The sequence below is a fragment of the Pyxicephalus adspersus genome, chromosome 3 (genome assembly GCF_032062135.1).
Source record: "Pyxicephalus adspersus chromosome 3, UCB_Pads_2.0, whole genome shotgun sequence".
Classification (NCBI taxonomy): Eukaryota; Metazoa; Chordata; class Amphibia; order Anura; family Pyxicephalidae; genus Pyxicephalus; species Pyxicephalus adspersus.
In genome coordinates this window covers 89,096,061-89,120,292 of record NC_092860.1, presented here as the reverse complement: position 1 = coordinate 89,120,292, position 24,232 = coordinate 89,096,061, and the positions used below count along the sequence as shown (strand labels likewise).

Here is a 24,232-nt window from a genome sequence, read left to right as displayed (position 1 = left end):
TAATTAGAAACCTGCCTTTATGCTGTATGTCATACTAAAAGCATAATTATCCCAGCAAATTATGAGCATTTAATTAAAATTTTTGTATTTAATACAGGGTATGACAATGAGATTTTTCATAAAATGTTTAGTATAGGTTTCATGATGATTCAAAATGATGTTGCAAAAATCCTAAAAAACAAACAAAAACACAACATATTGTAGGGCATGATCATGTCTTTGGTGAACAAGGTTATTTGCTGAGGGAATTATTTCTGTGCTACTAAGCAATGCCTCTTTAAGGGGGTGTAATCAAACTGGGAATGTCCTCTATATATACCGAGCCTGGTTCTTTCTAAGGCACAGAAGTTTTCGTAGAAAGACTAAACCTCTAAACCTTCTGTATCATTTGGCAGGACTCCCTGTAACTAAGCAGAAATGGCGACCGCTGGAAAGGTAAGTTATCTTTTTAGAAGTTAACTAATAAAATACACTGATATGTAGATAATGGCATGTAGTTAAACAATGAATACTAGTTCCTATTCATTTATTATACTTCTTATTTTTAACTTGTTAAAAAATGTTGAAATTAAGTTGATTGTACATAACTTTCAACTTTTTGTATATAAACTACATTAATGGCTCCAGGGCAAAAGTAAATTACATTAATCTGTGTATGTAATGATTTTTGACAAGATAATTAGTATAGATGAAGGCGTATCAGAATATGTTAAATGTTTTTCCTCTGTATGTTTGCACTTTTGATGCTTATTGCTTCATCCAAGTGTTTTTCTGCTGCCAATGCTTTGTAGGTATCATGTGTTACATTGATGTAAAGATTTACTGATATTATATCCTTTTACACAGAGATAAAAACTTGAAAATTACCATATAAAGTTTTGTTATGTTAAAGATAAAAGAGCTGAATGTGACTTGATGTATCTTGCACTTGCAGGGAGCTTTGCATTTGACTGGGAGCTGTGTAATTTTTACTTGCAAGAAATCTAGCTTTGAATAGAATACAGTGGGATTACTAATTGAATACTTTCATCGGCAAAGCAAGTGTAAATATTGTCTAAATCGAATAATTGAATTCTGACAATATTTTACTACTTGTTTGGCAAGGTAATCAACATTTCAAAGCCCTTGGAAGTAATGGGCAGTCATGGCTCACCGTGCTTATTCACTCAGCCCTGCTACCACTGTATGTACAGTGTCCAATGGTCTCTAAAGTTGTCACTGTAGTCAGTGAATATGGCAGTAATCACTTTTTTTGATTGGCATTTGTCAGGGGGTGGGACTCCTCTGATACCACCAGCCAAACACTGGTTTGTTCTCATAGAACCAAAATGGTTATCGGAAGAGGAATTATCCTAAATTTGAACAGCAATGCCATTAATGATTGTTTTCATATTCCTTTTGTTACTTTGCACTTTATTCTATAAACAAAGATTATTCCTGCGTGGATGAACTGACTTCTGTCCAATGCTCAACCTGATGATATCTATTAACTGTTTAATTGAAAGTCCATAACCCCCACCCCATGTTCCTTTAATAAAGAAAATTATAAATACAAACCTTTTCCTGGTGTCATCTGGCTAGTCACATGGAAAGTGTAGTCCCGTTTCTCCACTTTTCTCCTCCAATGGTGGGCAGTTCTGAATGCTGTAGGAATTTGGTATTTAAGTAGCACCTTTTTTGTAGTTTTCTCTTGGGAAGGGTGGCATGATAATGCTTTCCCAGAAAGGGTTTCTATGTCGCTTTGGGCTTACAGGACGTGGGTAAAATAACTCGGTATACTAGGTATTATTTAAAAGAGGAACACCTTTTTTAATGGATATGTATATAAAAGTTGTCTGTCTCAAGAGTATAAGTGTATGTCACTACACTTTTGTAGAAAGTCAATAGTCACTGCTATACAAGTCACACTAGCTCACATACACCACCGGAGAAAAAACTTTCATGTACACATCTATTTAAAAATAAAAAAAGTTTTGTCTGGGGCGCTGCTTTAACCAATAGGAGGTTGCAGAGACAGCACTGAAATGTGGACAGGTTGGGGTGAAGCTTGCAGGTAGCTTGCCAACCAATTCATTTGTGAACTATAACAGAGCAACACATATCATTTTGATGCTTAACTACAGTGGCTGTTTTTTTTTTGTTTTGTTTTTATTGTCCTCCAGAGAGCAACAGAGGACACAAATCTCTATTTAAACATTATCCAATAAAGAATAAGTTCCAACAAACTCTGATTGGATGACAAAGCTGAGAACTGTAATTGTATAGTATAAACATTAGAATTCATTCTGCACCACACCCAGTGCATTTGCCAGAATGTGTTCCATTGCAAGCTTTGTTGAACTTGGATAAGGAACAGTTTTAGACAAGCCTTCTGCATATTTAAAATACAACAAATGTGTTTTGTTTCCTTTGTCCACTATAGACATAACCAAAAATGCTTGGGAGGTCTTACATTAACTACATAATGCCCACAAACAATTCCAAAAAGCTTTTTTTTGACATATTTGGTAATTATTTGGTCAGAATGCATCTTTTAGTAAGCACTTATATAAACACAAAACATTATTTTGAGAATAGTTTCCTAAAATAAGCTACATTTAAAAGCTATGCACGTTTGATTTAATTTAAAGATGTTAGCAAACTAACCTAAGGTTACAGAATGGCTCATGTTATTTGCAAACACATTGTCCAATTGCTGAATGAAATGGAATGTGTTTACCACTCACAGAGTAACTGGAAGCCTTTTTATACAGTGTGTGGATTCCTGCCAGCTAACTATTGCATGGGCATGGAAACAACTTGGAGAAAGGGAAGGGTAGGGCTTTAATGTTTCACAGTTACTACAGGAGGTCATTTAAGGACAGCTAACACAAATTAAATGTGTTATGTGCATGGCATATTATATATTGACCGATTACTGGTGTATATATTTTTTTTCTAAATTATGTATCTTGAATACAGTAGGTAAGTAGGTAGGTAATGCTGAAAATCATTTCAATAATCTAATAAAGCTTGCATGTGGTCTTTTTTTTTTTTTTAAGGTGGTGTTCCACTTAAATTCACAGATCCAAAGGCACACTGTCAGTGAGCAATACATACACACATACATACATGCTAAACTACCTGACATATACCACAGCGCTGTACAAAGATCAGCGGTGCACTCACTTGAGTCTGAGTCATATGTCTAGCAAGTTTGGTTTAAATGCCTTAATGCGTTTCCGAGTGATGGTGGAACATAGCAAGTTTGGTTGAAATGTCCCCATGCATTTCCTAGTGATGACATATACACATACAAACATACAAATATAGCTCTGACATATAGCACAGCGCTGTACAAAGATGACTGGTGCACTCACAGGAGTCTCAATCATATGTATGGCAAGTTTTCTAGTGATGGTGGAACATACACACATACATCCAGTTTTATATATATAGATGGCTTAAACTACTGTACATTGTATATAGATGACCTACAGTAAAAATGTATCAAAGGTAAATCTTTTTTTTTTTTTATATTATATTATATGCATAAAAAATAATACAAATGTAATACTTTATTTAGCCTATCCGATGCAAAGCTGCAGTTCTTTATGGATTCAATCAACCATTAAAAATTGAAGAAATAGAGGTTGCCCCACCAAAAGCACATGAAATTCGGATCAAGGTAACATTGTTTATTCATTTTATTATTAATATTGTGGTATGAATAAGCAAATAGGTGTTAAAAATATCCATGCATTTGTTACTCTTTTTCTGTATCATTCTTCTTTAATGGAAATGATATCTGAATATAAGATTAAAAAGTCAATCCAAATTATACCAGTAATGAATTCTTTATTTGTAATATTTTTTTTTGTAAACTGACTATTTTTTCAAACTGCCTATTTCCAACTAAATTAAAAATCATTGGCAGAAAAAGCGGTGGTAAATATGCATATATGAAATATGTGTTATTTGTGTAATAGGGTACTGCATTAAAGGTCTACATATTTTTTTTTCTTAGTTAAACAGTTAAAATGGCAGATTTTCCATTTTCTCCACAACCTAATGCAGACATGCAGCCTGGGTGGTCAGAAAAAAATGGAGACGTGGGGGAAAGCAAGCCATTCCTTTTTGTAACATACAAGGCCCCATGCTTACCCTCAAGCTAGTTATAAGGGACAGGGACTCGTCCCAACACATAGTCCCCTTTAAAGGATACAGGGTTTGGTTTATGACACATTTAAAAATCCACCAATGAAAAAAAACATACTCACTGACTTGTTAATTTAGCATCTGTCAGGATGATTTGAAACCCAGCAACATCTACATGTAATGCACATGTCACCAAATAACAGATCTGCTGCATTGTGGTAGTAGCAAAGCGTGTCCTGACTGATGCCATTTACTAAATTGATCAGCCTCATGCAATATACTAGGACACTCCACTCCAAAAGTGAAAAAAAAATCTGTTTATTGGCTGCACAGACTAAAAACAAAATTTTGAGGAAGTAGATGTAGCTGTCTTTAGCGGTGTGGAGGAACTGGTTCTCTGTAGGCAGCTTGTAGGATTGGTGGCTATGGATCAGCTTTTTACTTGGGTAGGGTCTGGGCATGCGAGGAGGAAAGCTCCAATAAACTGTATTCAGTCCAGGTTAAATTTTTAGATGATTACATCCTGAAAACCAATGCTATTCACGGCTTCAGAGGGCCCTCTTTGATGAGAAAAATGCTGGTTAAGTCTTAATCAGAATTTGGAGAAATCATTTTTTTTATTTATTAGGAACTCTTCAATCTTATCAGTGTACACAATAGGCCTGATTTATTAAAGCTCTTCAAGGTTGGAGAGGATACACTTTCAACAGTGAAGCTGGGTGATTCAGAAAACCTGGAATGGGTTTCTTCAAAGTAATTTGCCTTTGGCCAGCAAATGTTTTAAATCCTGAATCAGATCTATTCTAGGTTTGTTGGATCACACGGGTTCACTGATTAAAGTGTATCCTCTACAGCCTTGGAGAGCTTTAATAAATCAGGCCCAATGTGCTCAACAGCAACAAGTCCTGCAAAGCGGGGACTCTTCAAATATGACAGAGGTTTAAACCCTTCCTACAAATGTATGACTAAAAGGATTTAGGTAACAGGACATGGATTGGATGGTTTCCCACCATGAATTTAAATGCAAAAGCTTTGTGGTTAACTGAATGTTGTTTTTCTTTCTTACTTTTCTATTGGTTGAGGAAACACAGTTTTATAATCGCTGTCACATTAAATTAGAATTTATGTGATAATTTAGTAAAAAATGCACCATGCAAACATTTTTTCAAGGAGATTTGGATTTGTCGAAAACAATGATGTACAAGAAAGTATTGATGATACTTTAATGATGTACAAGAAACTTCTACATTCCATCAGATGTTTCACCAAACTTCATTAGATGAGGCCTAGGCCTACATGATAGGGCTGCATTGTAGATATTTTATGTGTAACATATGATTATAATTGAAGGTGTGTTTGATTTCTTAGATCTACGCCAGTGGAATCTGTCACACTGATGACCATGCCCTCTCAGGTGGTATGGCCTCCCTAAATTTTCCTGTCATTTTGGGCCATGAGGGAGCTGGAATTGTTGAGAGTGTTGGACCAGGCGTGACAAAAGTTAAACCAGGTAACTAGAAATACCTTGAATTACAACAATAAATTCTGGTAAATCAGTGTTTGAGTCTGTGACATGTATACCTTGAAGTGTATTTGTGCCAGGTTGACAGTATTTCTCACTGATATTGTACTACACCTGCACACATTTTGCAGCAAACGTACACACTTCAATAGGCATTCTTCATGCCAAACTAAAATTGTTGAGGCCAAGAAGAATGTAAAGTTTGTAGGCTTTCCAAAAATCAAGCTGTAGCCCACGGTGAAAATTCTCAAATCTCTGGGGCTTTTTTTTCTATTTACCTCAATCCTTTCATCACAAGATGCATTTATTTTACTTTATTTTTATTTATGAATTTTTACAGGAGATCATGTTATCCCATTGTGCAGCCCAATGTGTATGAAATGTAAAGCCTGCCTCCATGAGGATAGCAACTTCTGTGTAGACAATGAGTAAGTTTTTTCATTTCTATCTTTTTTTTCGCAGGTACAATTAGGCTCAACATCAATTTATATAATCTTTTTACCTTGACAGGACATTCAGGTCATTCTGTTCTGATAATTGCTGTTTATGTACTTTTTATTACTGAATGGCAGAATATGCCAAACCTGGAATTATATTTCTGAGCTATACCTTTGATAAATAAAAACCTTCATGGAATAGCTTTGTTGATAATACACAGATTGTGGCTCTAGTAAGACTATGTACAGAGAAAATAGAATGGAATATTGTTGCTGGAAATGATCTTTCCAGTAATGAGAGTGAGTGAGCCCTGTACACACTGCACTTTTAAGTTCTATGGGGATGGGAGGGAGAAGGATGAGCAAGTGGCTGTCATTCCTTCTTGGTGTCACTGATCAGCCAAGATGGATCAGTGAACAATATTGGGGAACAGCTGTACACATGCTAGATTTTCACAATTGTTCATCTGGGTTGACAACCATCTAGCCTGTGTACATAGCTGACATACAAGTTAATGCTATTTCTGATTGAACAATATTCCTTTTTGGACCAATTCCAAAACTTCACAATAGTGTCTCTCTATAAGCGTTTGATCAAAGCAATAAATAGGTGTCAGACAGTGGATGCATCATATTTCTTTCACTAATGTAATAGTTAAAATACCATCCCATATTACTTTAGGCCATATCCCATAACCTACAAGCAATATGAAATGTCTTCCAAAACTAATGGGTAAACTACGAATGTTGCCTTGCTCACCAGTAGATTGTTTGTTCCTAACAGACTATTGCATTATTTTGTTAAAAGTATCACCTGGAGACACAACTAAAGGTCCAGTCACAATCTAGTCTAAAAAAATTGAAGACAGCTACTTAGGCAGCTTCTTTTCAATCCATTATATTATAAGATTTACATATTTATCATGACAAAATTATTATGAACTGTTTTTCCCCTCAGTGTTGGAAAAAACAAAGGGCTGATGCTTGACAAAACCACCCGATTTTCCCTCAATGGAAAACAGATCCACAACTTCATGTCCTGCAGTACATTTACAGAATACACATGTGTGGATGAATTTGCATGTGTTAAGATTGATCCTAAAGCAAATATGCAGGAAGTGTGCCTTATCGGATGCGGGTTTTCCACTGGCTACGGAACAGTAATTAACACAGCCAAAGTAAGTTTGGTTAAATATATTCTGTATTTGCCATTAACATTTTACCATGTTATAATACATTATATTCAACATTTTAGCTGTAGGAGTTCATAGGGAATTTTACAAAACAAGACATACATACAATCACAAACAATAATAAAGATGGGTTAAGGTCTTTTTCAGTTTACCTTAAATCAAACATACCCATTTGCTGTACTTTAATGGGACTTTGTTTGTTTTTAAAACAATTTCACTTTCGGACGAATATATCTATCTCTGAATTTCATTTTAACACCCACATTCCACAAAGTAGTAACTACAGTAATCAACTAGGGTAGAATGTGCCCTAAACCAAAGTAGGGCCCCGGAAAATCTACCAAGCCATTGGCCTTTCGCTTGGTTGCCTTGCAAATGATCCAGCTCCACTTTATTGTGCATGACTTTTAAAACCTAACTTCTTACATTTTCACATCTACTGCAAAAACACGGCAAACTTTTTCAACTGTGAGTTTTCCTAAAGCAAACATATACACAGAATTTTCACTTTATATAAAAGGGTAGAGAACCCTTTAATGTAGGGGAAAAATTCTGGGTTTTTTTTGTTTTGTTTTTTTAGGTGCAACACCGCCCCCTTATTCTCGGACACCTAGACGGTCGAGAATGAATGGGAGCGCAAAGCCTCCCGGGATACCTATGTCAGGCATCCTGGGAGGCTCTTGGGCGGTCCTTCTACGCATGCCCCAGCATCATGGGCATGCGCAGAAGGAGCCTTTTTGCTCAAAGAGTCCTACATCACCTGATCTCAAGCCTGGGTCGGGTGATGAAGAGAAGACAAAGATGACGGGAGGGGACGACGCAGTACCAGATGCCACACCCCTAGACTGATGGGTCTGCCCTGCGGGATTGATGGTAAGTGTGTTTTTGTTTTTTTGAGTATAGTTCCTCTTTAATGAATATCAAGTCTTCTCAACAGCCAAAGCAGCCATAGCAATTATAAATAAGAACTACTTTTATATAGTACTATCATTATTTCCTCCTTTTTTTTCATAGGTGAAACCAGGAACCACATGTGTTGTGTTTGGTTTGGGTGGAATTGGAATGTCTGCTGTCATGGGTTGCAAAAATTCTGGTGCTTCCAGGATTATTGGTGTAGACATCAATCCAACCAAATTTCCCAGAGCTAAAGAACTGGGATGCACTGAATGTATCAACCCAAATGACTGTGACAAACCAATCCATGAAGTTATTGTGGCAATGACAGATGGAGGAGCAGACTATGCATTTGAATGCATTGGCAAAGTTGATGTTATGGTAAGAGATAAAAAATGTTCCAATATTGATTTATTCTGTCATTACTTTATCAGTATAGAACCCCAGATATTTGATATAAAGATAAACTTAAAGTAGTATTTTAAGCAAAAAAAAGCCTATACTGGATAAATGCTGAATTGGGCATTACCTAGGACATACATATATGCAAATATAGTCTGCTTAGGAGCACTGACTCCTGCAAAGGGATCTATTTATAGAACAGAGAATCTGACATTCCCTCAAACATTCAATGGTGGAAATCACTTACTGCCACATGTACATAGAAGATTCTCAACAGGAAATATTTGGGGGAATGTCATATTCCATGTTTTAACAGAATCCAAAATAAAGTCCAACCATAAAATTATTTTGAAAGTTGCATAACTCCTCTCTAAATCCAGCCCATTGCTTACCCCTGGTCCAGGGGTTTATGAGAACAAGAGTACAGTACCCTGAAATTCCCTCCCACCAAATGTGATTACATTACTTAGGGGAAAACAAGAAAAGGGTAATCATATCACTGGGTCTAAAATGTTATGTAAAAAAATTTTTTTATATATTTCATTAGAAGGTTGATTAAGAGGAAGGGATGAACTTGGAAAGGCAAAATATATGTAGATCAAACTTTATGTTTAAATGATAAATTGGCTCATAACTGTTAACACAAACGAATAATAATTGACAGAAAACAGAAAAATAAAACTAATTGACTGAGAAACTGCTTTTTAGGAATCCATGATTCAATCCACTCACTATGCGTATGGATCTGCCAATATCATTGGAGTTCCCAAATACACAGACAGACTTACCTTGGATCCCATGTGGTTTCTAACTGGACGTACAGTACAAGGAGCCTTTTTGGGAGGTAAAACATTTATCCTTTAAAATCTGATAAATGCAGTTCACTGTGTTAAAATATATATGTATGATGTGTGCCCTTGGCTTTGAGAAGTCTAACTCTTTTTTTTCTTTTGTCATTTTCAGATTTTAAGGCCCTCTCAGACTTCCCAGGCTTAGTTCAAGACTCCATTAGTAAGAAAGTTGACCTCTCCAAGCTAGTGACAAACACCTTGCCTTTTGTAAAGATCAATGAAGGATTTGATCTCATGAGACATGGAAAATGGTAAGCAGTTCTTTAAAATGGCCTTTCTCATTTGTAAAATTTTGATAACCAAATAATATTAACATAAAACCTAATCTGTTGTGGATTTAAACACAATGAGCTCAGCTCAAAAAAGCTTCATAACACACATTCATGAGCACAGTTGCAGCCCCTTACCACTATTAGAATTTGCCCAAAATGGACAGTAGGCATGGTCAAGTGGGTGGCCATGGTTGGGTGTGGCTAAAGCATGGCAGCATAGACTAATTTGGAAACACATATAGTCCATATAGGGTCTTACATTAACCCAGAATACACTAAATATAAAACCAATGCATATTTAGGGTAAACGTTCTCTCATTTTTTGTTCTATTGGCTGTTCTATAATATATATTGAACAATAAATTGGAAAAAGAGCCATCTGCTATTTGTAAGTCACAATTCTATATTACCCAAAATTCCCTTTTTGGAAGGGGATAGAAATGGGGCAGCGACCCTGTGTGCCCCTCTCCTATTCATAAAAGTTTCTCTGGAATCTGGTTTTCACAATAATAAAGGGGGCAAAAAGTATGTAGTCCCTGTCTTTTGGAAAAACTAGATCCGCCTGCCCCTAATGGTGAAGAGAGAGAGAGGAGTGGGGTTAGGGGAGAGGGGCTTTTTTGAAATTTGAAAGCCCCCAAATATCTACCATCCCACCTTGTGGAATGAGAACAGGGGTACATTACTACGCACCCCTTACCCATAAAAGGTTATACTAGCTCTAAAGTAAGGACACCACTTCATGTATACAAAATATTTATTCTTTTTAAATAATAAATACCTTTCAGGATTCAGCAAAGTGTGTGTGGTGGATGATCCATATATCTATTGATTCTCCAGAATTCCCCACCCTGAAGTAAGCTCTGGATTGATGGATCATCCATGGGGGGGCTCCCATACACAAGCTGATGGAAAAAGTGGGTAGTGCTGAGAGCTGCAATGCTTACCTATTGAGAACTAGCATTCTCTACACTATTGGCGCGATTTAGTGGCACCCTGTAAAGTTACACCTATGTTAAAAATATAAATGTATGCATCCGGGCCATTTTATACAGCTACCTAGGATAGTGGGACAGCTCCCAGAAACTGATATTGTCCTGGCGAAAACAGGACAATTGGAAGCTATGCAATTATTCCCCTTGTGTATAAGGACTTACCAATGGTTGCACTTTGCTTTGACAAACAGGCAGATACGGGTCTCCAAAAGCAAGCACCATAATGTAATTTAAAGGCCCTGGTTTAGCACCAGTACTCACCAGTCTATACTTGCCTATAGACGGCTTCTGTTCAGCCTCAGGAAACTAGATGCGTCTCCCAGCACACAGTTGTCGCCAGGAATTAGTGTGCGAGGGATGCTGTTTGGGGAAGGACAAAGAGCCCACAGGTAAAGCAATACAAGGTCTTTATTCCAGAATACCAAGCCAAAGGTCAAAGGAGCTAAGGAGCAGAGAAACTATAACATCTAGCAAAAAATAATTTTTTAAGCATTTAGTTATAATGGTCCTAGGTGTTATATTATAATAATAATAACAGAACATTTATAAGTTGCATAAAAGTAAAAGATTTACAAAATATTTATTGCTGAATTGTGGGTACAAAAACATTCATCTTGATATATTTCTCAATGGACACAAAGGATATAAATCTACTTGTGTGCACTGAATGCCTTTGCAAACCTAGACATTACATTGCAAAATAGCAGTGACATAATCAGGATGCTTTATTTAACCTGTACATGTCACTCATCTTTATTTACAGGCAATTCTAGGAGCTCTAGAACAAATAGACAATGTGTGTTTTTTTACCTGCAGTTAAGCTGTAAATCCAACATTAGGTGTAATAACACAATTTTACGTTATTTTACAGTGTACGTACAGTCCTCATAATGGATAAATGTGACAAGAAATAGACCATCTGCTCTCCTGTGGATATTCATCACAACCGCAACATGGATTGATGACATCACAAATGCCAGATCTTTGTCACTGAAATTTAATTTAAGGGTCAAAGTTGCATTTGTTTCATTGGTTTTGTACTTCTCTTTTTGGTTCTGGGCTTTCTGGGCTGCTGGTGATTATTTTATATTAAAAAAAATGATTTTTTTTGCTTTAAATATATCAAGTGTGCTTTTGACAATAAATAAAAGTAAAAGAAATAAATAAAATGAACTAATAAACTGAATTGTGTCTGTTTTAAACCAAACATGTAGCAGTACCATGTTCTGTACCAAACAAGTAACCACATTTTGCCTATATTCACTATTTCTTTGTTTTATAATCACTATTTCTTTGTTCTCCTATTGCAATAGTTACCGTTTCCCCCGAAAATAAGACCTACCCTGAAATGAGTTTTCTGTATTTTTAAAGGGTCCTTGAAAAATAGGCACTATCCAACGTTGAGCCTCCAATGGTGCCCAGGTTCTAACCCTACCCCAGTCTATATAAAACTATAAAAGTCCTTAGTTCTGCTGTAAGTAAGGCCATGATCAGCATGACACCAATAACAACTACTATACCTTCAAGCTGAGCAGTCCCCTGAACTGGGATATTATCCCATTACAGCACAAACAATGCTAACAATGTAAATGTATAATTTCTATAATAATATATTTGACATATACAGCTCTCTGATCACTCACATGTATTAACAATATTTCATTTGAATAAATGTTGATTTTTGTATAGTAAAACATAAGACATTCCCTAAAAATAAGCCCTAGTGCATTTTTTGGACCACAAATTATTATAAGACACTATCTTATTTTCGGAAAAATGGGTGGCTGCCAAGAATGAAGAAAAGCACCATCTACTGCTGCATTTGGGAAACAAGATATTCTCCCTTTCATATTCAGTTTTACGCCATTGTAAATGGGCATGGGTTCACTTTAGGTAGTTGAATCTAATCTGATATCAGCTACCAGACTATCAGCTAGTGTGGCAGGAGACATATCCCTGTGTTCACAGTCAAGAGACACAACAGTTCTTTTTCGGACTACCTTTTTGTGTGTGTCTACAAGTTTTCTTTGCTTTCTTGCCATACTCCTTTGCATTCTTGTGCAGTAAATACTAGCACAAATATTACGTAGTATTTATTATATACACAAATACTATACAGTATTTATTTTCATTAAGAACTGTAAGAACTGCCATTAAATTAGGGATATTTTCTTTAATAAATAATAAAATATAAATATTTCAAATGTCTGTGTTATAAAGCCACAGCTCTCACACAAAGAAGTTGATTGGTTGACAAAGATATTCCAATAATTGTAGTCCAATAATCTGTATGTTGAATTGATTTTTTATGTTTGTCACATGCCAGCAGAAATGTACATAATTTTTGAATGTCCAAAAATCATAAATTACAACACGATTTTAAAATACTGTATTTTTCATACTATAAGACACACATGCACAATGACAGGTACCCAGCCTTGCCCTTTGCCAACTTGTAGAATGTAGTGTTTCTGTATTTCAGGACCATGCAGCCAGCAGCTAGATGACTGTCAAACAAAAACATGCAGTTTGCAGTAAATTTGGAGTGGTAGGATGTGTTTAATACCTTAATGAAAGTAAGTTTTATAGAGTATTTACAAATGTATACTTACAAGGTATGCATGCTGTTATTTTTAGTCTCAGTTGGAAAGCGGTAATTAATGTATAAACTCATGGATGGAAGTACTGTGCTGTCTCTTTTATTTTTTTACAGTATGTGAGATAAAAAAGAACGCACAAATGTATAGCATGAAAAAATGCAGTGGTCAAATCTCATGGGAGAGCTACTCCTAAAATTTTAATTTCGTCTCAGCAGTGGAAAAAAGTGCCTTACAGCGATCTTTCTAAAACATAGGTTAGGTCTCACTGCAGAAGCAATAAAAAAAATAAAGGAGTCTTTGTAATAAGTTTGTTAGGTCTAGTAGCAGAGGCAGAAAGCCTTAGAGGGGTCTTCCTAAAAACAAACAAAAGAAAAACAGTGCTTTAGCTCTTTTGACTAGCAGAACTAAACCAAAAAAAAATCATACCCACCTTCCATAGAGTCCCCAATTCTTTGGGTGCTGTCCTTGCGCTATCCTATAACCCAACTTTGTCCCTGCATGGAGGGGTTACAGGATACCACTATTTTCCTAGATGGCCTAAGCTACAGCAAGCTTTGGCATCATTTGTTTGTGGAATTTTCTTTTCCATCAGCAGTCCTCTACTTAATGTGGCTGGATTGGTCAGCCACTTTGTGTGTAGCCAACTTCCACTTTTTCCTCCAGGACCTGCTTGCGCCCTTCTTTCACCATGCATAAGGCCAGCACTCACAAGCAGCACCCCTGCAGAATTGCACATAAATTTGATATACCCCTGAAATGAATTCACTTTATTCATTACTTCATGTATTACCAAAAATAAACAAGTCTCTACATTTGTGATCTTGGATTCAGGCTTACCTTTCGCTATTTTTCCTGATTCACTTGTTTACACTAATGGTGTCTTTATATTAATTCCAGTGTAGGGCCACCTTATTGCAGGTTTCTGTTGGTGCACATTCACATGCTTATAGATGTTCACAGATGCATATTTGCATTACAGTGATGTCCCTCAAGAGTCCACCGGTTTTTCACCCTTTGAATTCCTATATGGGAGAAAAATGAGAGGTCCACTTGATTATATTCGGGAGTCTTGGGAGGGAATTGTACATGGTACAAAAGTCTCTGTCGTGGATTATGTACTTAAATTCGAGATAAAATCCAGGAACTGGTGGGGAGGGTACGAGAGAACATAGAACCGGCTCAGGTCAAACAAAAGCGCTGGTATGATCAAAATGCCCGGGATCAGACCTATGAGGTGGGCCAGCAGGTGTATGTTCTGTTACCAATGCGGCAGAACAAACTGCAGGCTGCCTGGGACGGACCATACCCAATCACCCAGAGGCAGAATGAGGTAACCTACATAGAAAACCTTGGTGGCAGGAGGCAGAGGGCTTTTTATGTGAATATGCTTAAATAACTAATGCCTTTTTTTTACACAATCACTTCATTTCAGGGCTCAAAAGTAATTGGACAAATTAAAAAGCTGAAAATAAAATGTTGATTTCTAATACTTGGTTGAAAACCCTTTGCTGGCAATGACAGCCTGTAGTTTTGAACCCATGGACATCACCAGGTGCTGGGTTTCCTCCTTTTTAATGCTCTGCCAGGCCTTTACTGCAGCGGCTTTCAGTTGCTGTTTGTTTGTGGGCCTTTCTGTCCAAAGTTTAGTCTTTAACTAGTGAAATGCATGCTCAATCGGGTTCAGATCAGGTGACTGATTTGGCCATTCAAAAATATTTCACTTCTTTGCTTTAATAAACTCCGGGGTTGCTTTGGATGTATGTTTTGGGTCATTGTCCATCTGTATTATGAAACGCCTCCCAATCAATGTGACTGCATTTAGCTGGATATGAGCAGACAGCATGTCTTTGAACACCTCAGAACTCATTTGGCTGCTTCTGTCCTGTGTCACATCATGGATAAACACTAGTGTCCCAGTGCCACTGGCAGCCATGCACGCCCAAGCTATCACACTGCCTCCGCCATGTTTTTTAGATGATGTGTTATGCTTTGGACCATGAGCTGTTCCACGCCTTCTCCATACTTTTTTCTTGCCACCATTCTGGTAAAGGTTGATCTTGGTTTCATTTGTCCAAAGAATGTTTTTCCAGAACTGTGCTGGCTTTTTTAGATGTTTTTCAGCAAAGTCCAATCTAACCTTTCTATTCTTGGGGCTTATGAGTGGCTTGCACCTTGCAGTGCACCCTCTGTATTTACTTTCATGCAGTCTTCTTCTTATGGTAGACTTGGATATCGATACGCCTACTTCCTGCAGAGTGTTGTTCACTTGGTTGGCTGTTGTGAAGTGGTTTCTCTTCACCATGGAAATTATTCTGCCATCATCCACCACTGTTGTCTTCCGTGGACGTCCAGGTCTTTTGCCGTTGCTGAGTTCACCAGTGCTTTGTTTCTTTCTCATTATGTACCAAACCGTAGTTTTTGCCACTCCTAATATTGTAGCAATTTCTCAGATGGGTTTTTTCTGTTTTTGCAGCTTAAGGATGGCTTGTTTCACCTGCATGGAGAGCTCCTTTGACCGCATGTTGTCTGTGCACAGCAAAATCTTCCACATAGAAGCTCACCCCCCCCCCCAAATCAACTCCAGGCCTTTTATCTGCTTAATTGATAATGACATAACAAAGGAATTGCCCACACCAGCCCATGAAATAGCCTTTGGGTCAATTGTCCAATTACTTTTGAGCCCCTGAAATGAAGTGATTGTGTTAAAAAAAGACTTTAGTTTCTCACATTTTTATGCAATCTTTTTGTTCAACCCACTGAATTAAAGCTGAAAGTCTGCAGTTCAATTGCATCCTGAGTTGTTTCATTTGAAATTAATTGTAGTAATGAACGGAACCAAAATTAGAAAAAAGTTGTCTCTAACTGTCTATCATGCCTTTATGCAGTCAGCCTGAACAGGCAGAGGCAGATCCATTGCTGGATTTGTTAGCTGATACCTGGGAGGTGAGTAATGAGCCATGCCCCAACTCACAACTCCCCCTCCTCCAGAAGGAATCAACTGCTGGAAGTGTTCACCCCGCACAGGTGCACATTCACTGCATAAGCAGGGAGAACGCACCTTGCTCTCCACAACGTGGACACAGGCAAACACCCTCCTATGAGACATAGCCTACCATGTCTCCCAAGAAGTACTTCCTGACATGTCAAAGCAAATTGAGGAAATGTTGCAATTAGGGGTCATTCAAAAGTCCCACAGTGTATGGGCATCCCCAGTAGTTTTGGTCCCCAAAAAAGATCGAATCACCAGGTTCTGTGTGGACTACAGAAAACTTAATGCCATCACCTCATCTGATGCCTACCCAATGCCTAGAATTGATAAGTTGTTGGATAAGCTGGTAGGTACCCACTAACTAACAATAATGGATCTCAGCCAAGGGTACTGGCAAGTTCCCTTATCACCGAAAGCCCAGGAAAAATGTGCTTTCATGACTCCGCTAGGGTTATTTGAGTTTTTGGTTACGCCTTTTGGGATGAAAAATGCACCAGCCACCTTTCAGAGGGTTGTAATTGACCTATTGGAAGTGCTGGGTAATTTTGCAGTTGCCTATCTGAATGATTTACCAGTGTTCAGTAACACCTAGGAAGAACACCTTGATCATCTGTCACAGGCGCTAGATAAGATCACATCTGCAAATCTGACAGTGAAACCCCAGCAAATGTCGATTGCCATGACTGAATTCCAATACCTGGGACATTGGGTAGGAGGTGGCACCCTGAGACCAGAGACAGGAAAAGTTGAGGTCATAATGACCTGGCCTACCCCCAAAACTAACAAACAGGTTATGTCATTTTTGGGAACTGCCAGTTACTTCCGAATGTTTTTACCCCATTATAGCACCCTGGCCAAGCCCCTGACTGCTCTAACCAAGAAGAAAAAGCCCAGTACTGTGGAATGGACAGCGGAGTGTGAGGAAGCTTTTCACAATTTCAAGAAAGCACTTGCGAGTGCTCCTGTTCTTCAAGCCCCAGATATAACCCGCCGTTTATGCCATTATGTATAAAGTAATAGATGACATATTTGTAGCTTGATCATTATGGTGAGCATTTTGAGACCAAGAACTGGTTTCCTAGGCCCGAGGGAAGCCTGGAAACCATATTTAGCCTGCTCTGGGGAACTATAGGTCCCAGGCATACCAAGTTTGGTCTCTATGAACATCGTATTTTGTGGTGATTAATAATCTGGGGGTTGGCAGTTCATGAAACCTGTAAAATTATTAATAATAATAATTATTAATAATGGCTAGTACCAGGGCATTTTGGGAAGTGTCCACAGAGCATCAGCCTTTAGACAGCCTGCACCCTGCTGTTATTGGATTGTTTTATTAGTCCCTCCTCTGTTGTTGGCCTAGAAAAAGCCATGTAAGTGTAACAGACACAGATACCATCATGTCGCCAAGGACAACGGCACTGACACATTGAGAACTGAAGGGAGCCCAGTGACTCTGACTAATAAATTGGATTTTACACTGCAACCTGGACCAGGAAAACCAACTCTACCTAAGTATTATTTCACAATTTTCCCTATTTTATGCTGTTGATATAGTTCTGCTAGTGTTCTGATATAATTATTAGATTAGTGTTTATTTTTCGATATTTGTTCATGCACTGTTTTTGTATGCTTTTACTTCTTAAACCCTATAAAAAGTGTATGCTGAATCTCTGAATGCTCTAAATGGAAAAAGTGTACCTTGCAAACCCGAGGTGCTACTATAACTAAGTGATTTCTGAGACATCCTTGTCTGGAGTGGCAGTGGATGACCCTACAGAAGCAGAAGGACAACTGCGGTTGTCAAGGGTAACGGTGCGTGCTTCCGTCTAAGCACGTGGTGGCAGGCTACCTGTGATCGTATGTTTGACAAGGGTTAACAGGAGTGGTTAACCTTGCCCACTGACAAACCCCTCTTCGGCCTGCTGGTACGTGGACTGTTGCTGAGCATGCTGGAAAGTCTATGCGCAGGGGTACGGGCTGAGAGGGCGTTCGTAGAAGCCACAGTCATCCCTTATTGCTGCTGAAGGAACATTATAATATAATGTAGATTTTTTACGTTTGTGTAAATAACACAAATACTGATTTCTTGAACAAATATATGTGTAACATAACCATTGTAATAATCAACATAATCAATCAACATAATCAACATAGCCAATGTTATGTTTAACACAATAAATTGCTGCTTGTTCAATGGCAAAAAAGTTTTGTTCACCATGACTCTGCTTAAAATGCAAACATACATACCCAGGTATAGCTCTTAAGCAGAACAATTAATCTATAGGCATTTGCTCTATTTGTCCTTTTCAGTATGTGTACAATTGGAAGGTTGGCAAGAAGAGTTCAGAAGCTGCCAAATGTTAATGATAGCAATGTGAGAGATGATTCATTTCACCTACTAATAATTCTGTGTACGTTTGCTGTAACATCTACATTTTAGAATAAGGGCACTAAATGGAGACACTTAGAGCAGAGAGCATATTCACATGATACATATGTCAGACGGACTAAATTAGTTAAACACTTTTAGTGCACCAAAACCAAAAAGTGAGTATTATCTTTACATTCACCCTTTTATCAAATTTAAATAAAAGTACATCAGATCTGTAGACCTTATGGCCCTCCAAACATATTTACATACAAACAAAGATGTCGGTTTGATGGTGGATATTGGCACCGCCTAGTCTGCTCCTCTCTTTGGATCTGGCATCCTGAAAGATTGCATTAGTAGTTGTGGCTTTTATTTTGGTGTTAATACTTCAGATAATATTTCAGATATGATACGAGTCCCATCAGTGCTGAGGAAGCTTATGTTGCAAAAAGCGTTGAACATTGTGTGAGATTGGATGTACAGCTAATGTTTATGTAACAGCTACCATATCTTAAATTTTAAATTATATAATAGTATGGATTTTTAACTTGAAGGATGTGTGATACATTCCATATTTAGTGCCTTTTAAGTCCTTAAATTTGATACTGGTTTGGTTACAGGGTATATTGCTTTTTAAATAGGTATGCATGGCCTTCACGTATACTTGCTTTATTCATTGTTATACATATTCCTAGATTTAGGTCTCTTAAAGCAGAACTAAACTAAAAACAAAAATATTACACTTACCTTTAATCTGGCAGGTCCCTTGATGGAGCTGGTGCCTCCCATCATCCAGTCCGCATCGTCCTGGAATTCCTCTTCGTCCCGATGCCTCCAGAGGAAGCGCTGGGGGGCACCATCTTAGATTCTCATTTCCATCTTCTTCTTTGATCTTCTTTCTTCGTCACCCGATCTCGCAACTGATATATAGTGAAGGGGCAAAAAAGAGCGCCGATCTCACTGCGCATGCGCGAGATAGGCATCTCTTTTCCCTAGGAGGAAGATGTTGAGTTTAGGTACGCTTTAAGTTAGAGTTAGGGACCACATTACATACAGGGACCTTGAAAAGGCAGTGGGACAACCATACATATATTTATACCACACAAATTCTTTGTAACTAACAAGTTGAGACAAAAAATAGTATTCTCTTTTTATACTGTGCCATGTAATTATAAGGTAGTAATTACAAATATATGAACACATATTTGTTTACATTATTTGACAGCAAATGCTATAATAAAAAAAACAGTCCCATGTGTTGAACTGTATGAACTGTGTAATTAAAAAAAGGACAGTCACCTACTTGGGTAGTTGATTAATTTTACTCTTTTTGGGGTAAATACCACCCAAGAGTTAAATAGGAGTTAAACATGTTACACAATAAAACAAAACACTCTCCTATTTGGAATTGCAAAGGTATTCACACTTTTTTTCACATGCTAATTAAATGTGTTACACAATAAAATAAAGCACCCCTCTGTTTAAGATTGTATAAACTTTGTAGCTCCATGTACTTTTTTTGGGTGGAGGTTTACAACAGTGACAAAAATTGCATTTTAAAACACACTACTCAATTCAGCAATAAAAGTCCCTGTTTAAAACTATTACAATTATTACTACAAATGTAAGCACAATCTTTTATACTAAAATTATTAAAGGGGAAACACTACAAAATCTTTTACACGTGTAATTGAATCTGTTTAGAACCACACAAACTGTGAAACTTGAAATATATGTATACATTTTATTTAGATTTTCTTGGGGAGAGTTTACTATAACAAGCCCTAACACAGAGAAATAGAATAGCCGTGCATTATCTATCAGTCAGCATCTGTAGAAGTGATCACTTGAGAAATAAATGTAAAGACATGGCGTGCATTAACCTACATCTCTACAAGTCTATACACAGGTCCCTTTTCCACTACATTGATCTGCACATGGGAAGGAGTGGCAGCAAAAAAAATTATTAATACATTGTCATAATGGCAGTCAGTATTTCATGCCAAGATCATTACTGTCTATACCAAACTATAATTAGGTGCTAGATTAATAAGGTAGTGAATAATTTTATAACTTACAAAATGTTGAACAAAAAACTACTAGCAGCGTGGGATATTCAGCTAGATCCCCTATTCAGTGGATAAATAAACAGTGAATTAGTTCATTTAAATGCCAATATTAATTGGCAAAATAAAGATCAAACAGAAGTCTTGGCCTACTCTGCCTTTAGCATCTCAATGGTGCAATCAAAGATCAATCACAGTTGTTATTCAAACTTTGCTATTTTGTTTTATGCATTTCCAATAAAAAAAGCAAAGAATGGCAGGAAATTACAGTCATCCAGTTCGCCCATTTCTCGTTTTCTTAAGTGATGCAAAACAACAGTTCAAGCAGGTTAAAAACAGGGGGATTTTTTTTAGGGTGCTTACATAGGAGAAAATTGATTCCCAATGTTGGTGTTTGACCACCGCAATCAAATACCAGTCATAAAAAAAAGAAAAACATAGACACACGATTTTCAGTTATTGTGTGGACATTTTGTACAATGCTGTGGCCATTTCTCACTAAATGAACATGAGTGATGTAATTTAGATGTCAAGATCATTTCACTTATAAAAGCTGACCAAATTAGTGCCTGATTTAGCTACTCTCTTACTCCTATGCTCTTCTATGCCTCCCTTGCCATCATAAGCAAGGAGTATAGACCCGAAAACTTACAGTACTTTGTGAACAATATACCAAACCAACAGCATGGCCTATCCAAACAAAAATTTTTTAAAAAGTTTCCTGCGCCAGGGGCTTTTTAAATACACTAAAAGAAGGCAAGACATGATATGTTTTGGAGTTTCTAATGCCACACCAAAAGAGCTCATTTGTGTAAAATGAAGTATTGTAAAATCCTTTGAGGAATTCTTTTTGTAATCTATCCCCACCCAACATAAGTGTTTAAAACTACTGTCTATTGTAGTTCTCTACTTTGCAGAAAGAAAAAAGCAGTATGCACATGATTTCTTTTTTCTACTCTAAACGAGATGCTGGAATAAAGAATTCTCACCCACCTCTTCTAGTAGTAAATCAAGCATTAATGAGGTTTCCCTAAACACTGTGTAAATCATCAGGGGACTTGTGTTTTTACATGCTTTACCTATCCTTTTAAAAAAGTTATATCCAATCAAGAATTTTGTGTAAAACAGAATAGTAATGACAATACATTTTGTGGGTTATTCTTTGGGTAGGATATACATATTACAGTCTCATGATACATGTTCAAATACAATGCAAAATAGTTATGGTGTTTCTATTTATAATATATCATTTTTAAAAAAATATTTATATAATCTATGATTGTGGATCTAGACCAGAATACAGTTTTTTTGTACTCTGGTAGGAGATGCTTATCTGGCAGACAATCATGCGCTGTGCACCACCACAGTATCACACCCTGTTTATTCTGTCCAGTGGTGTCAATTGCAGGTGGATTCTCTTTAGCTGTGCAGCCTGAAGTGTACTTTAGTGGCATCCCCAGCACCCACTCTGGGCCTATGAACAGCTGAAGGGAATTTTAGGAGCTGATTGGTCTTGGCATTGGCTGCTAGGTCTGCTATAGAAGTGATTTTCAACCACTGTGCCGCGGCACACTAGTGTGCCTTGAGAGATCTTCAGGTGTACAGTGGGAAATTATCCAATGACCATTGTTGAGTGTTTGAGCTGTAGTGACTGGCAGAGTAATGTATTACTCTTCCATGTTAGTGGGTGGCAGTTGGTAGCTTAATTGCCTTGTTTATTCTTAGAGACAAGAGAATTAGCTGGTGTCATTTTGTAACATTTTTGATTTGTGGTGTGTCACAGGATTTTTTCAATGTAAAAAATGTGCCGTGGCTCAAAAAAGGTTGAAAAACACTGCTTTATAGCCTTTCTGTTCACAGTACCCAGTACCATGTTGTAGTGTTAAACTGGGCTCACCTACTATTGGTGTGTTTATTTGTTGGATTTACTGTTGCTTACCTTGCCTGTTTCTGTCCTTACGATTGTGTAAGCCTGTGACCCCCAACTATAATTTGTCTTTTTCTTTGGATCAGGAGGAGTGATTACTTGTGTATACCTCTGCCTCAGTATTCTGCCTATGCAGAGAATCATTTGCACTGCAATATCTGTGGGATCCTGGTTCTCTGTCAGTCCTTCCCCAGATGCCCTCCTTGTGCACAGAAGTCCTGGGGGCAACCGTGTGCTGGGAAGTAGTGTCCTGATGTTGAGTGGGGGCTTGCTATAGGCAAAGTCTGGCATCTAGTGGGTACTGGCATCTAGTGAGTATTGGTGCTGGCTTTCTATTTGCATAGAATGGGCACACATTGTATTTTTTCATATTTTGTGCCCCACATTTTAATTTTTTTTAGAAGCAGCATAAATCTATAGCCATATCAATTCTTTTACATTTTGGCAACAATAAGCAGAGAGAAGAAACACCTAAATATAATTGGCTTATAAGAATGCTTACAGTGGTCTTAAGCACTGGGAATGAAATAAAAACTGATTACATCATATAAACATATCTGTATGATTCTGACATCAATTTGAACAAATGCCAACATGTTTTGAAGATCATGTTATGATGTGTGACATACATGTGTCATAACAGTTTTATTAATTTCATTGTTCACAGTGAACATATGTTCACAAATTTTAAGTATTAAACATAATAAAGAGTGCATACCAGAAATTTAAAGTGTTATGACAACAGGATATGAGGTAAAGATGAAAAGAGCTGCAAACTGAGGGAGATTTATAATACAACAAAAAAAAATATACTCCTAGAATTTTATATATGTAGAGCCAGGTCAAAAGGTATTCTATTATTCAATTTACTTCCTTTAGCCTTAATTACAGAAAAATGATATCTCGTACCCCCATTGCAACACACAGAGTAAGCAATTTCAGTACAAGAGAGGAGCCTGTACAACCTTTAAATTTATTAAGCAATCGAGACAAATTCAAAAAGGTGGCAGGTGTACTGGCATTAGGATGGTGTGGCAAGGGGTCTACAGAGCCACTATGCAAAGAGTGATTTCCTTTCAAGGACTTTTCAGAGAACACCTCAGGTTTTATTGCCCTCCGACACAGTGGCCCTGATTTTTTAAAGCTCTGCAAGGCTGGAGAGCATACATTTTCATCAGTAAAGCTTGGTGATCCAGCAAACCTGGAATGGATCTGGCCCAGGATTGAAAACACTTGCTAACAAAAATAATGCATTTGTGGTGATTTAACACATGAACTTTTTTGCATCAAGATCCTATTGGCTGTGGGGCTTTCAGAACTGCAAACTCTGTATTTATTGCAATAATCAATGTAAATACTTACCTTTCAAAGACAATAAAAAAAAACAACCAGATATACATGAAATACTAAGGGCAAAAGGTTTGTGTATACAATAGCATCATGTTTTATTTAAAGTTATCAAGCCCTATCCTCCATGCAATTTCCCACATTGGCAATTCTAGAAAAAAAGACTGTTTTACTTTAATTTCACTTTTTCCTATCTCAATAGCTAACTTAAATCAACTACTTTGATTTCCAC

The 24,232-nt window shown here is 37.3% G+C and overlaps 1 protein-coding gene and 1 long non-coding RNA gene across 2 annotated transcripts in view; one reads left to right on the top strand and one right to left on the bottom strand.

Annotated features, from left to right (window-relative positions):
* The window catches only part of LOC140326746 (uncharacterized), a 298,797-nt gene that overhangs the window by 212,819 nt on the left and 61,746 nt on the right, over positions 1–24,232 (bottom strand). The gene's annotated exons all lie outside the window — the stretch shown is intronic.
* Positions 317–11,886, top strand: LOC140326737 (alcohol dehydrogenase 1-like). The gene is made up of 9 exons (XM_072405606.1): positions 317–435; positions 3,566–3,667; positions 5,506–5,647; positions 6,000–6,087; positions 7,055–7,274; positions 8,304–8,564; positions 9,294–9,429; positions 9,549–9,687; positions 11,572–11,886. Exons 1-9 carry the CDS (start codon positions 418–420, stop codon positions 11,612–11,614), a joined length of 1,149 nt encoding a protein of 382 aa, XP_072261707.1. The 5' UTR covers positions 317–417; the 3' UTR covers positions 11,615–11,886.